Raw genomic sequence first — 14,228 nt, forward strand, 5'->3', positions numbered from 1 at the left:
TCCTTTCATCTCAGTGATAAGTGATAAGTGAGAGGAGACCAGGAGACAAGCATATGATACATCACTGACCAGTGGACTTGAGTGTGCAAGTCTAAAATGATAACCTATTCCCCATATTATGTACTACTTTTGAAGAAATAGTACAATACATGGGAGGTGACATTTGAGACGGTCCATCAGAGCAGCTCTAAACCCTCTGAAACTGAGACAGGAAGTGGTGTTCCACCGGTCTGACAGGACAGGAAATAAATATGTGGCACGGGATTCTAGGAGGTAGGAGGAAGCAAGGAGGGCATGAGGTTGAAATAAAATCCATAAATAATTTGATGATAATAAAGCGTACGCGTCCCTTCAATTACGTTATATTGTAAAGATAGTGTGAAAGTGATCAATGATCTCTAATTATATTCCCCTATCTGTCATGCTCAGAAGGTTGGCACTGATATCACACTTTCCCGACACAGATATATCATTGGCTGACAGGCATTTCATCACACTGCAGGAGGCCAATGGCAAAGCCTGCCACACAAACAGAACCGCCCACCCTTCTGGATGTTTGAAAGAGAGAGGAATAAAACCGAGCAGAAGGAGCTCATGTAGAGCAGCCCTGTGTGAGTCCAAAAGAGAGGGGTGTTCTATCCAACGCTGGACAGAACCCCAACTACGAGCCCCAGCCACCAGTACAACACCTCCCCTATTACATCCTCACCTAGAGCACAACATCACCTCTGCAAATGGAGCACCAAGGGGTACATTCAGTGGGGCTCAATGTTCTGGATGTTGCAGATAGAGATGTTATGTATAGAATGGACACAAATCTCTATCACAAGGAAAATAGGACCTTCTCTGCTCTATGCATAACATTTCTATCTAATTTGTTGCGAAACATGGCACGAAAACTGAATATACCCCTTGGACCTCCCCTTTTCTGATTTACAGCTTACAGTTGTTCATACAATCAACAACAAAACATGAAAGACATTCAGTAGGAAACATGTTGATAACAAATAAACAAAAGAGGGGTGGTGGAATTCTGAAGAAAAAAAAAGGAATAGAGGAACAGAACATGGCAAAGAATCCGTCGTGGTGTCTGGCGGCAGCTCTTTGGGTCCCTTTGGACATGTAGATTTACATAATTATGCCTTTTAATATCATCAAAATTATTATTATTATTAACCACCTCACACCCTCCAATGCAACCTCTGTGCAGGGCTGGGCCTCAGTATAAGCCACACCCCCTCAGGTTGTTGGCGATGATGATGTCAGTGACTGCGTCAAACACTACCTGGATGTTTCCTGTGTCAGTGGCGCAGGTCAGGTGACAGTAGATCTCCTTGTTGGGCGAACGGCTCTTACTCTCAAATTGCACCTGAATGTATGCGGTAGCATCATCATAAGTGTTAGCACCTATGGGGAGATTGGGAGGAAAGGTGGGTGAGGGCGAGAGAGAGGAGAAAGAAGAGTGGGGGAGGAAGAGAGATACAGCGCCAGAGAGTGAGAGAGACTTACTACCATCTGTTCTGCATGTGTGTCTGTCTGAGTTTGTGTGTATGCGGACTGGAGGGAAGTCTTACCTGTATATTCAGGGAAACAGATACTTAGTGGTGACTTCTTGATCTTCTCCTCGAACAGATCCTTCTTGTTGAGGAAGAGGATGATGGAGGTGTCGATGAAGAACTTGTTGTTACAGATAGAGTCGAAGAGCATGAGGGACTCGTGCATGCGATTCTGCAGAAAATACCAAATAAGACAGATGAGATGTATGTTTGAGAATATGTGTGGCGTGTTTGTGAGTAGTATGAAGTGTGTGTGAAGTACTTACAGTTGTTTCATCCTCATGCAAAACCTGATCATAGCCACTTAGCGCCACACAGAAGATAATGGCCGTCACATCCTCAAAGCAGTGGATCCACTTCTTTCTCTCTGACCTCTGACCTCCAACATCAAACAGCCTGAAAGAAACATGAGAGTTATAAACGTGCCATAACATACATGTTACACAAAGTACGTTACTTTTTAGGTGTCCACAGGTTTCCACCTATACTTGCAATAACTGGGGACATGGGCTGGGAACCCTGTGAGATGAGATGGAAAGCATTATGGTGAGACTGGAATAGACTGTTGGATATGCCAACTGCCATAGGGGGAGCCTGGGCAACTGAAATGTCTGACCTTTTTCAACAGTCTGACTATGAAAACCAAATTAAGGGAGACATACAGTTGAAGTCGGAAGTTTACATACACTTAGGTTGGAGTCATTAAAACTTGTTTTTCAACCACTCCACAAATTTCTTTTTAACAAACTATAGTTTTGGCAAGTCGGTTAGGACATCTACTTTGTGCATGACACAAGTAATTTTTCCAACAATTGTTTACAGGCAGATTATTTCACTTATAATTCACTGTATCACAATTCCAGTTGGTCAGAAGTTTACATACACAAAGTTGACTGTGCCTTTAAACAGCTTGGAAAATTCCAGAAATGATGTCATGGCTTTAGAAGCTTCTGATAGGCTAATTGACATCATTTGAGTCAATTGGAGGTGTACCTGTGGATGTATTTCAAGGCCTACCTTCAAACTCAGTGCCTCTTTGCTTGACATCATGGGAAAATCAAAAGAAATCAGCCAAGACCTCAGAAAACAAATTGTAGACCTCCACAAGTCTGGTTTATCCTTGGGAGCAATTTCCAAATGCCTGAAGGTACCAAGTTAATCTGTACAAACAATAGTACGCAAGTATAAACACCATGGGACCACATAGCCGTCATACCGCTCAGGAAGGAGATGCGTTCTGTCTCCTAGAGATGAATGTACTTTGGTGCGAAAAGTGCAAATCAATCCTAGAACAACACAAATGACCTTATGAAGATGCTGGAGGAAACAGGTACAAAAGTATCTATATCCACAGTAAAACGAGTCCTATATCGACATAACCTGAAAGGCCGCTCAGCAAGGAAGAATCCACTGCTCCAAAACCGCCATAAAAAAAGCCAGACTACGGTTTGCAACTGCACATGGGGACAAAGATCGTACTTTTTGGAGAAATGTCCTCTGGTCTGATGAAACAAAAATAGAACCGTTTGCCCATAATGACCATCGTTATGTTTGGAGGAAAAAGGGGGAGCTTGCAAGCCGAAGAACACCGTCCCAACCGTGAAGCACGGGGGTGGCAGCATCATGCTGTGGGGGTGCTTTGCTGCAGTAGGGACTGGTGCACTTCACAAAATAGATGGCATCATGAGGAAGGAAAATTATGTGGATATATTGAAGCAACATCTCAAGACATCAGTTAGGAAGTTAAAGCTTGGTTGCAAATGGGTCTTCCAAATGGACAATGACCCCAAGCATACTTGCAAAGTTGTGGCAAAATGGCTTAAGGACAACAAAGTTAAGGTATTGGAGTGGCCATCACAAGGCCCTGACCTCAATCCTATAGAAAATTTGTGGGCAGAACTGAAAAAGTGTGTGCGAGCAAGGAGGCCTACAAACCTGACTCAGTTACACCAGCTCTGTCAGGAGGAATGGGCCAAAATTCACCCAACTTATTGTGAGAAGCTTGTGGAAGGCTACCCGAAACGTTTGACCCAAGTTAAACAATTTAAAGGCAATGCTACCAAATACTAATTGAGTGTATGTAAATTTCTGACCCACTGGGAATGTGATGAAAGAAATAAAAGCTGAAAGAAATAATTATCTCTACAATTATTCTGACATTTCACATTCTTAAAATAAAGTGGTGATCCTAACTTACCTAAGACAGGGAATTTTTACAAGGATTAAATGTCAGGAATTGTGAAAAACTGAGTTTAAATGTATTTGGCTAAGGTGTATGTGTAAACTTCCGACTTCAACTGTAGATATGATTAAAATACAACTGTTGATGCAATATGAAAAGAAATGGGTGGAGGAGATTAATCATAAACCTAAATTGAGAACCTTTTGTTTGATTAAGGGTGAATTCGTGTGTGAGAGATATATTATGTATAACTTACCTAAAAGCAAGAGATCGCTATGTGCACAGGTAAGATCAGGGATATTGCCTCTGCGTATTGAAATAGGTCGGTATTGTGGTGAAATGGAAGAGGAAAGACTATGTAACTATTGTGACCTCGAAGAAATAGAGAATGAAACTAATTGTATCCTCTATTGCCCTTTCTACCACGATATACGCTTGCTCTTATTCCAGAAAGCCCACCAGATATACCCTGGCATTATGTGGCTGAGCGATGAGGAGAAACTAAAATGGTTTTTTGTCCATTGTGTATTTCCGTTTGCGGAATATTTAGATAAAGCCTGGAATAAAAGAAAAAGGGCTACCTATAATTAAATTGTAAAAATATTTAGCTTCTGTGTGGTAAATGGCACGTGTGTGTATATACATTGTGTATAGGCTTGTCTCCCATATGAATCTTCTCTTGGTGCCAGACTGGCTTCAAATGCCTTCTGTTTCTTTAGTTTTCTGTATTTATTTATCTGTATATGTTATGTATGTATGTGTATATATACAGTGTGTATGTATGTATGTATGTATATTATTTTACTGTTCTAGGGATATAATTATTGTTTGGATAACCTTATTTACTATTATGTATTGAATTTTACCGTACATTTTTTCACTCTTTATGCGATGCACAATGCAGAGAACACCGGAAGAAGAATTATCATTTAATTACCACAGTGAATTATTGTAATGTTTGTTTATGTGTCAATTAATCCCATAAGGGATGGGTTGCCAATTGGCGATTTGACACGAAAATAAAATTTAATTAATTCATTCATTAATTCATTCATTCATTAATTCATTCATTTATTCATACACTACAAATATGCTACAAACAAATATACTGGACTGGTTGTGTACTGTATGTGTAAATCTATGTGTGTGGTGGGTTTAACCTAAAGTGCAGGTTTTTGAAGGTGAAATGGGTCTCCACGATTCCAGTGGTCTTGACTCGGGTTCTCAGGATGTCCTGCTCAGTGGGCTGGTAGTCACCAGCACCAATACGGTCTAAACTGTCCAGGTAGCTAATGAGAGAAAGAAGGAAGGAGAGGGGGAAATGGAAACAGGAGGGAGGAGGGGGAAGCGAAGGAGGGAGGAGGGGGAAGGGATAGAGAAAGGAAGAAATAGAGCTTCAGTAATACACTCTTAGAAAAAAAAGGTGCCATCTAGAACTTAAAAGGGTTCTTTGGCTGTTCTCATTGGAGAACCCTTTAAAGAACCCTTTTTGGTTCCAGGTAAAAACCCTTTTGGTTCCAAGTAGAACCCTTTTGGGTTCCTTGTAGAACCCTTTCCACAGAGGGAACCAAAAAGGGTTGTACCTAGAACCAAAGAGGGTTCTCTTATGGGGACAGCCAAAGATCCCTTTTGGAACTCTTTTTTCTAAGAGCGTAGCTACAAAAATACAGTGCGAAGACTAACCTTTGCACTGTAAAGACTAACCAACGCAGTCACTGCAAAGACTAACCTTTGCACTGTGTTACTGTTCAAGAACAGACAGCTAATGGAGTCAAATTCCAATTTTCTGTTTATGTGAGTGTGTTATGAAACTGGAACTTTCTCACAAATCTCCCATTGATGTCAGTGCATGAATTATGCTTAATTTCAAGTTTCATGCATTCCGATATGTTTGGTCCCTTAGTGTGTACTCACTAGGCAGCGGAGTCATTGAGCTGGTACTCCCTGGCCCTGTTGAAACACTCCTGGGTCCCGGCATCGGCCCACAGACGCTTCATAGCTGTCAGCAGCTCTGCAGAGTAGGGCTCTGTGTCCTCCATACGAGTGACCACATCACACACCAGCTTAGCATCCGCCTGGACACACACATACATTGGATATTATGTACAAAAGATATGACCATGCATCACCACACATGAACAAACACACACACACACACACACACACACAAACAAACCCATGAGCACACACGTACACAAGCACACATACACAAACAAAAAAACATGCATAGATTTATTAAGACACATATGAGCTGAAGACTGTATAGCTGAATTCCTGGATGTGTACCACCATACTCCACTGGAATCCTCATTGAGGTCTGCTTTACAGTACACTTTGAAGTAAGGTTTTGAAATTGCCATTGGTTGTACACTATGGATGAACCCTACCCTGTACAGGGAGCATGTACCCACCTTTCTGTCCTTGTCAGCATACTCGATGCCCAGAGAGTCCATAGCTCGGAGGACGGCAGCCAAGCTCTGGATGGTGTTGCTGTAGACCACAGGCTTATACTGCTTCACATCATCCCCAGAAAAACCATCCTCATGGATAATCCTGCACACACACACACACACATCAGTACACATACAAAATAACACACACGTACTGTACGTAGGCTAAGTGTGCATGCATGAGTGCACACACACAAACATTCACAATTCAGTGAACCCACATTGCAGCAGACGCTTTAGTGTATGTGCCTGTGTGCTGGTGTCTCTAGTGTACGAGCGTGCATGTGACCAAGAACAGGGTTGTCTCTGAGCTCTGAGTGTCAAGCAGCGCCTGCTCCTTAGCACACACCCAAATACACGCAGCGCATCACTGGGTACCACTCCTCTTCTCTTTTCTTCTCCCTTCCACACACAAACACTCACACATAAGCAGCAACATCAGCAGCAGCCAATATAGCCACTCTAGGTTTGACATTTGTAATGTCAAAGGTGGTCTGTACATTTAAACCACTCTTAACAACATTGACGAGAAATGCTCTGATATTGAGGATCGGATTATAAATCCATTACACCAGTAACAACCACATCATCGCTGAGAACACACAACTTGAGCCTGTACTCAACTCTGCAGCCTAGTCTGGAATACACTTCAGAAGTATACCATCGACTTAAAAAGGTGCATAACCCATATGTATGAAGATCTTATTCTTACAAAGTAAGGTGGTTCACACATTACGTAACAAAGTAAGGTGGTTCACACATTACGTAACAAAGTAAGGTGGTTCACACATTATGTAACAAATTCTTGTAAAATGTTCAATTACCTTTTCTTATATTTTCTTATTTTCACAGATGTTCAAGCTGTATATCCTTCCTCAGTATGTGCCTTTCTTAAATGTGTGTGTACCACTTTGCTAGTCTGTACTAGTACACTATAATCAAGTTCTATTAAAACATTCAGAGGAGGGCCTTGCTTTTTAATAATACAGATTGCTGTATACCATTATCAATATACCTTGCTACATACAAACACACACACACACACACACAAACGTTTTTCTAATTTGGCACAGAGAAACTAGACGCCATGATTAACTTGGTCAAAAGAAGGCACCGATTGGCCTATAGGTGGTGCTGTTATAAGCAGTCTCACTTAAACCCTCATATCCGCCCCGTTTGACCTAGTGACGTGAAACTTTGCATGTAGGTGTCTTTCCGCAAGCTGAACAAATTTGCCGCAAGGACCCATTAGGTCCGTCGGGATAGATTTTCCTCCATCTTGGAAATTTGGGAAAACCTTTAAAAAAGATATTCTCATGAACCATAAGTCCAAATAACAACTTAGTTTGAGAAAAGCTAAGGGATTGGTTAAGAGACGGCTGAGTTATTGATACATCCACTTCACAATAGCCTATCAGCTTGAAACTTTTTGTGGTCATCAAATACATTACCATGATGAACCATGTTAAGTTTGGCATTGATGTCTTTAAAAAAAGAAGGAAACTATTAACAATTCACTTTTTTTTTGACTATGTAACGCTAATGCTTAAAATAATCATAAAAAATCTTCTTCTCATGGACTAAACGTCAGATTCACTCCAAATGTGGTCTTTGGACTCATCACAATAGACCCTAACGAGTTTGAGAAAATAACATTGATGCATTCAAAGATGGCCACACTATACCAGTAGATGCATATTAGCTCAAACGCTAATATGCTAAAATATGCAAAAAATACTTCAAACATCTTCTACTCATGAACCATAGGACCAAATGACACCAAATTTGGAATGTAGGCCCATGGTACTTTGAGAAAAGGTCAAAAGATGGCTGAATCTGTTTTTATGTGTATATTTAAACCACTGTAAATCCACTTTGATCTTGTGTCCTTCCTGTCATCCTGAGAACCCCGTTCATTGCTGCTCGCTACACTACAAGTATGTGGACACCCCTTCAAATTAGTGGATTCTGCTATTTCAGCCACACCCGTTGCTGACAGGTGTATAAAATCGAGCACACAGCCATGCAATCTCCATAGACAAACATTGGCAGTAGAATGTCCCGTACTGAAGAGCTCAATGACTTTCAACATGGCACCGTCATAGGATGCCACCTTTCCAACAAGTCAGTTTTCTTCAAATTTCCTCTGCCCTGCTAAAGCTGTCCTGGTCAACTGTAAGTGCTGTTATTGTAAGTGCCGTTATTGTGAAGTGGAAACGTCTAGGAGCAGCAACGGCTCAGCCGTGAAGTGGTAGGCCCCACAAGCTCACAGAATGGGACCGCCAAATGCTGAAGCACGTAATGTGTAAAAATCGTCTGTCCTTGGTTGCAACACTCACTACTGAGTTCCAAACTGCCTCTGGAAGCAACGTCAGCACAAGAACTGTTCGTCAGGAGCTTAATGAAATGGGTTTCCATGGCCGAGCAGCCGCACACAAGCCTAAGATCACCATGCGCAATGCCAAGCGTCGGCTGGAGTGGTGTAAAGCTCACTGCTATTGGACTCTGGAGCAGTGGAAACACATTCTCTGGAGAGAATCACGCTTCACCATCTGGCAGTCTGAAGGACGAATCTGGGTTTGGCGGATTCCAGGAGAACGCTACCTAACCCAATGCATAGTGCCAACTGTAAAGTTTGATGGAGGATGAATAATGGTTTGGGGCTGTTTTTCATGGTTCGGGCTAGGCCCCTTACTTCCAGTGAAGGGAAATCTTAACACTACAGCATACAATGACATTCTAGACGAATCTGTCCATCCAACTTTGTGGCAACAGTTTGGGGAAGGCCCTTTCCTGTTTCAACATGGCAATGCCCCTGTGCACAAAGCTAGGTCCATACAGAAATGGTTTGTCAAGATCGGTGTGGAAGAACATGACTGGCCTTCACAGAGCCCTGACTTCAACCCCATCGAACACCTTTGGGATGAATTTGAACGCAGACTGCGAGCCAGGCCTAATCGCCCAACATCAGTGCCTGACCTCACTAATGCTCTTGTGGCTGAATGGAAGCAAGTCCCCACAGCAATGTTCCAACATCTAGTGGAAAGCCTTCACAGAAGAGTGGAGGCTGTTATAGCAGCAAAGGGTGGACCAACTCCATATTAATGCCCATGATTTTGGAATGAGATGTTCGACAAGCAGGTGTCCACGTACTTTTGGCCATGTAGTGTATATTTATTATTATTATTATTATTATTATTATTATTATTATTATTATTATTATTATTACACTCCTTTGGAAAACAAGACTCCTTTGTAAAACATGATGGGGTATCTCAAGGGGTTTATCGTGTCAATAAAATTTGAGCAAATAAACATACGGATGTAAGCACATCCACACACACACACCATTATCAATATACATACAAAACTACACAAATGCACAAATATGTGTACACACACAAGGAAAAATACTAGCTCAGCTCCAGGATCAGTTTTCCCTGTCCCGATCCTGGCATTATATAATATAACCAATGTAACATATGTAGTTCACAACAGAAGCGGCTCCTGAGAGATGCCTTTGGGTAACTGTCTGTACCGCTAGGGAGAACCCCCAGGATAATTAAATATGGAGAGAGTGCTAGAATGGAAGGAAACAGAGTGGAGTGGAGGGAGCAGTGTGTGTGATGGAAAAAGCAGGGTGTGTGTGGGGCAGATGAGTGTGTGCTGAGGTACAGTGAGTGCACAGAACCCAAAACAATTTAAATTGTGGATTTTTGAGAGGATGTCTGCATAGCAACAGCCATGTTTTATTATGTGCATGAAAATATTATATAATATGCTTTTCTGGTTGGGCCCTGGATACAGAGTTCTTCTTTAAAGAAGAAATCTAGCAACAGGGTTTAGAAAAAGAACAGTGATTTAGATAAGAGAGTGGTTTAGATGAGAAAGGGAAAGGTTTAGATGAGGTTTTAGATGCCATATTTTCTGAGTAAATCCGCTTTATAGGCAAAGTACTTTGGGCGATATCAGGCACTTAAAGCCATTAAGATTAAACCAGAGATATTTGCTAATGGAGCTGTAGTGACATCACTAATACACACATACAGGCTGCACACAAACACAGACACACACACACAGTCACAAACACCCATGTATACGCCCTCCCTCTTTTTCGATAGACACATGAAAAACCTCTGGGTAAATTTCAGCACCATATCAGTGGACAGCACCCCGGCGGCCTGCTACTGACCGTGAGCACCGCCTCCGATTACCGTCTACAAGAGGTGTTCGCATCACCAGCAGAGGTACGGCCTCTGAGGAAACATGGCGGAGCCAGCGGCTCAGCCTCACTATGGGCAGGGGAGGCGCAATCTCAGGCCTCGTCAAAGGCGCCTATATCAGAAAAAAAAAGCACTTACTTCATCTGTTTGACGATGGTGCTTTTGCCCGATTCTCCTCCCCCTAAAGGGAATAGAGAGTAGAGTGAGAGTCGGTTGTCTTTAGGGTGACATGACATCAGGACCACGGAGAGCGCCTGCCGCCCCGGCCCGGCTCTATGCAATCTACATCAATATCAACCGAACCGTGCAGAACGGGCAGCCCCGTTATAAACGGTGTCTTACCAAGCAGTAGCAGTTTCACCTCCTTTGCGGCAGTGACTCCATCATCCTTCAGGTTTTTCTCGATGGCTTTGCTCCTGTCCAGAGCAGCGCGCTCCTCGGCGCTGAGTGTACATCCCATGGCTAGAGCCGAATGAACAATCCCTTCTTCTCCTCTATTCCGCCCTGTCCCTCGCCGACTCAATCTGTGTGTTTGTCTCTCTCTCTCGCTCGTTCAGTCTGCTACAGCATGAGGCCCGGATTGAGGGCAAATGAAGCCGGGTCCGAGCAGGGTTTTTTCTCCGTCCCTCTTGGATCGGGGGGTGGGGTCGTTGTGTTCGAGCCTCGGGGCTGAGGGGTCTCTATAGGGCGGCACTGATGAAAGCGAACGCGAGCGATCTCATCGTTCAATCTATTCACAATAACCGACCGAGAGAGGAGGCGAAGGGAAGGCAGTGAGCGCGAGACTCACCTAGTGCAGACAATCTCGTTGACGTCAGAGCCAAGGCAGGCGCTAATCGTCCGATGCGACCACATTCAAAGGGGGATTTTATAGACACATTTTGCTTTCGTGGAATAATTTCGCTAAATCTACAATGTATAATAGGCCTTTTTATTACATAAAAGGCGTGGTCTAGCACGATACTGGAAGCGGGCTATTCTTGTCTTCCGTGTCCTTATAAATAGGCTGTGTATGATCAACGAGGAGTGGGTAAACATTAGACTTTATTACATTTGACATTTTAGTCACTTAGAAGACACGCTTATCCAGAGCGATTTACAGGAGCAATTAGGGTTAAGGGCCTTGCTCATGTAATGTCAACAGAAACAATAGGCTACACAAGGTAGTCCAGCACAATATCATTACATTTCAATTGTATTAATTATGAATCTAGCAATTGCTTTTATCCTGTGTGTGTGTGTGTGTGTGTGTGTGTTATGTTGCTTGCATGTATGCATTGGTGAGTGTATGTGCGTGTGTTTATGTCTGCAGTGCAGTATGTGTAAAAGTGAATGTGTGTGTATCTGTGTGTGTCTCTGTGTCGGTGTCTCTCTGTGCATGTGTGTGTAACTCTATGTGTGTATGTGTGTACACATTAAAAGCTTCTAATCCACATGTGCAAAGAGTGGAGTGGTAAGGTGGGAGGGTTTTTACAATGGACTATACTGACACCAAAAGCCTGAATTATCAGTTAAACCTACAGCCTTACAAGTAAATTCCGCAACAACCTTCCTCGGTTGAACCTATAGCCTTCATAAACTAAGCCCCAACAATTCAACTCAACTCTCCTGCTCTTACCCTAATGCAACAGGACATACAGTGAGCTCCAAAAGTATTGGGACAGTGACACGTTTTGTTGTTTTGGCTCTGTACTCAAGCACTTTGGAATGATACAATGACTATGAGGTTAAAGTGCAGACTGTCAGCTTTAATTTGAGGGTATTTTTATCCATATCGGGTGAACCGTTATGTTGAGAAATAATCCCATATTCCTAGCACGTAATGATTACATCAAGCTTGTGACTCTACAACTTGTTGGATGCATTTGCTGTTTGTTTTGGTTGTGTTTCAGATTATTTTGTGCCCAATAGAAATGAATGGTAAATAATGTATTGTGTCATTTTGGAGTCACTTTCATTGTAAATAAGAATATAATATGTTTCTAAACACTTCTACATTAATGTGGCTGCTACCACGATTACGGATAGTCCTGAATAAATCGGGAATAATGATGACTGAGAAAGTTAGACACACAAATATCATACCCCCCCAAAAATGCTAACCTCCCCTGTTATTGAAATGGTGAGAGGTTGGCATGTCTTGGGGTATGATATTTGTGCGTCTGTAACTTTCTCAGTCATCATTATTCACGATTTATTCAGGCCTATCCGTAATCATGGTAGCATCCACATTAATGTAGAAGTGTTTAGAAACATATTCCTTACTCACTCTATGTGTGTATGCACACATACAAACAGAGTTACACACACACATACACACATAGTTACACACACACACATTCACTTTTACATATACTGCACTGCAGACATAAACACACACACACACTCACCAATGCATACAGTACCAGTCAAAAGTTTGGACACACCTACTCATTCAAGGGTTTTTCTCTATTTTTACTATTTTCTACATTATAGAATAATAGTGAAGACATCAAAACTATGAAATAGCATATGGAATCATGTAGAAACCAAAAAAGTGTTTAACAAATCATAATATATTTTATATTTTAGATTCTTCAAAGTAGCCACCCTATGCCTTGATGACAGCTTTGCACTCTCTTGGCATTCTCTCAACCAGCTTCATGAGGTAGTCACCTGGAATGCATTTCAATTAACAGGTGTGCCTTGTTAAAAGTTAATTTGTGGAATTTCTTTCCTTCTTAATGTGTTTGAGCCAATCAGTTGTGTTATGACAAGGTAGGGGTGGTATACAGACGATAGCCCTATTTGGTAAAAGACCAAGTCCATATTATGGAAGAACAGCTCAAATATGCAAAGAGAAACGACAATCCATCATTACTTTAAGACATGAAGGTCAGTCAATACGGAACAAGTGCAGTCGCAAAAACCATCAAGCGCTATGATGAAACTGGCCCTCATGAGGACCACCACAGGAAAGGAAGACCCAGAGTTACCTCTGCTGTAGAGGATAAGTTCATTAGAGTTAACTGCATCTCAGTTTGCTGCCCAAATAAATGCTTCACAGATTTCAAGTAACAGACACACCTCAACATCAACTGTTCAGAGGAGACTGCATGAATCAGGCCTTCATGGCCGAATTGCTGCAAAGAAACCACTACTAAAAGACACCAATAAGAAGAAGAGACTTGCTTGGGCCAAGAAGCATGAGCAATGGACATTAGACCGGTGGAAATCTGTCCTTTGGTCTGATGAGTCCAAATTTGAGATTTTTGGTTCCAACTGCCATGTCTATGTGAGATGCAGAGTAGGTGAATGGGTGATCTCCGCATGTGTGGTTCCCACCGTGAAGCACGGAGGAGGTGTGATGGGGCTTTGCTGGTGACACTGTCAGTGATTTATTTAGAATTCAAGGCACACTTAACAAGCATGGCTACCACAGCATTCTGCAGCGATACGCCATCCCATCTGGTTTGCAATTAGTGGGACTATCATTTGTTATTCAACAGGACAATGACCCAACACACCTCAAGGCTGTGTAAGGGCTATTTGACCAAGAAGGAGAGTGATGGAGTGCTGCATCTGATGACCTGGCCTCCACAATCACTCGACCTCAACCCAAATGAGATGGTTTGGGATGAGTTGGACCGCAGAGTGAAGGAAAAGCAGCCAACAAGTGCTCAGCATATGTTGGAAAAGCATTCCTCATGAAGCTGGTTGAGAGAATGCCAAGAGTGTGCAAAGCTGTCATCAAGGCAAAGGGTGGCTACTTTGAAGAATCTAAAATCTAAAATATATTTTGATTTGTTTAACACTTTTTTGGTTACTACATGATTCC

The 14,228-nt window shown here is 42.2% G+C and overlaps 1 protein-coding gene across 1 annotated transcript; it reads right to left on the bottom strand.

Moving 5' to 3' along the window:
- Window positions 1-1,219: 1,219 nt before the first annotated feature.
- LOC311111453 (guanine nucleotide-binding protein G(o) subunit alpha-like) lies at window positions 1,220-10,871 on the bottom strand (the record flags this gene model as incomplete). The annotated part of the gene is made up of 8 exons (XM_084154186.1): window positions 1,220-1,407; window positions 1,575-1,728; window positions 1,823-1,952; window positions 4,899-5,027; window positions 5,653-5,813; window positions 6,150-6,291; window positions 10,550-10,592; window positions 10,754-10,871. 8 exons carry the CDS (start codon window positions 10,869-10,871, stop codon window positions 1,220-1,222), a joined length of 1,065 nt encoding a protein of 354 aa, XP_084010312.1.
- Window positions 10,872-14,228: the final 3,357 nt, after the last annotated feature.

This window comes from Coregonus lavaretus, assembly GCF_964263955.1.
Source record: "Coregonus lavaretus genome assembly, chromosome: 37".
Classification (NCBI taxonomy): domain Eukaryota; kingdom Metazoa; phylum Chordata; class Actinopteri; order Salmoniformes; family Salmonidae; genus Coregonus; species Coregonus lavaretus.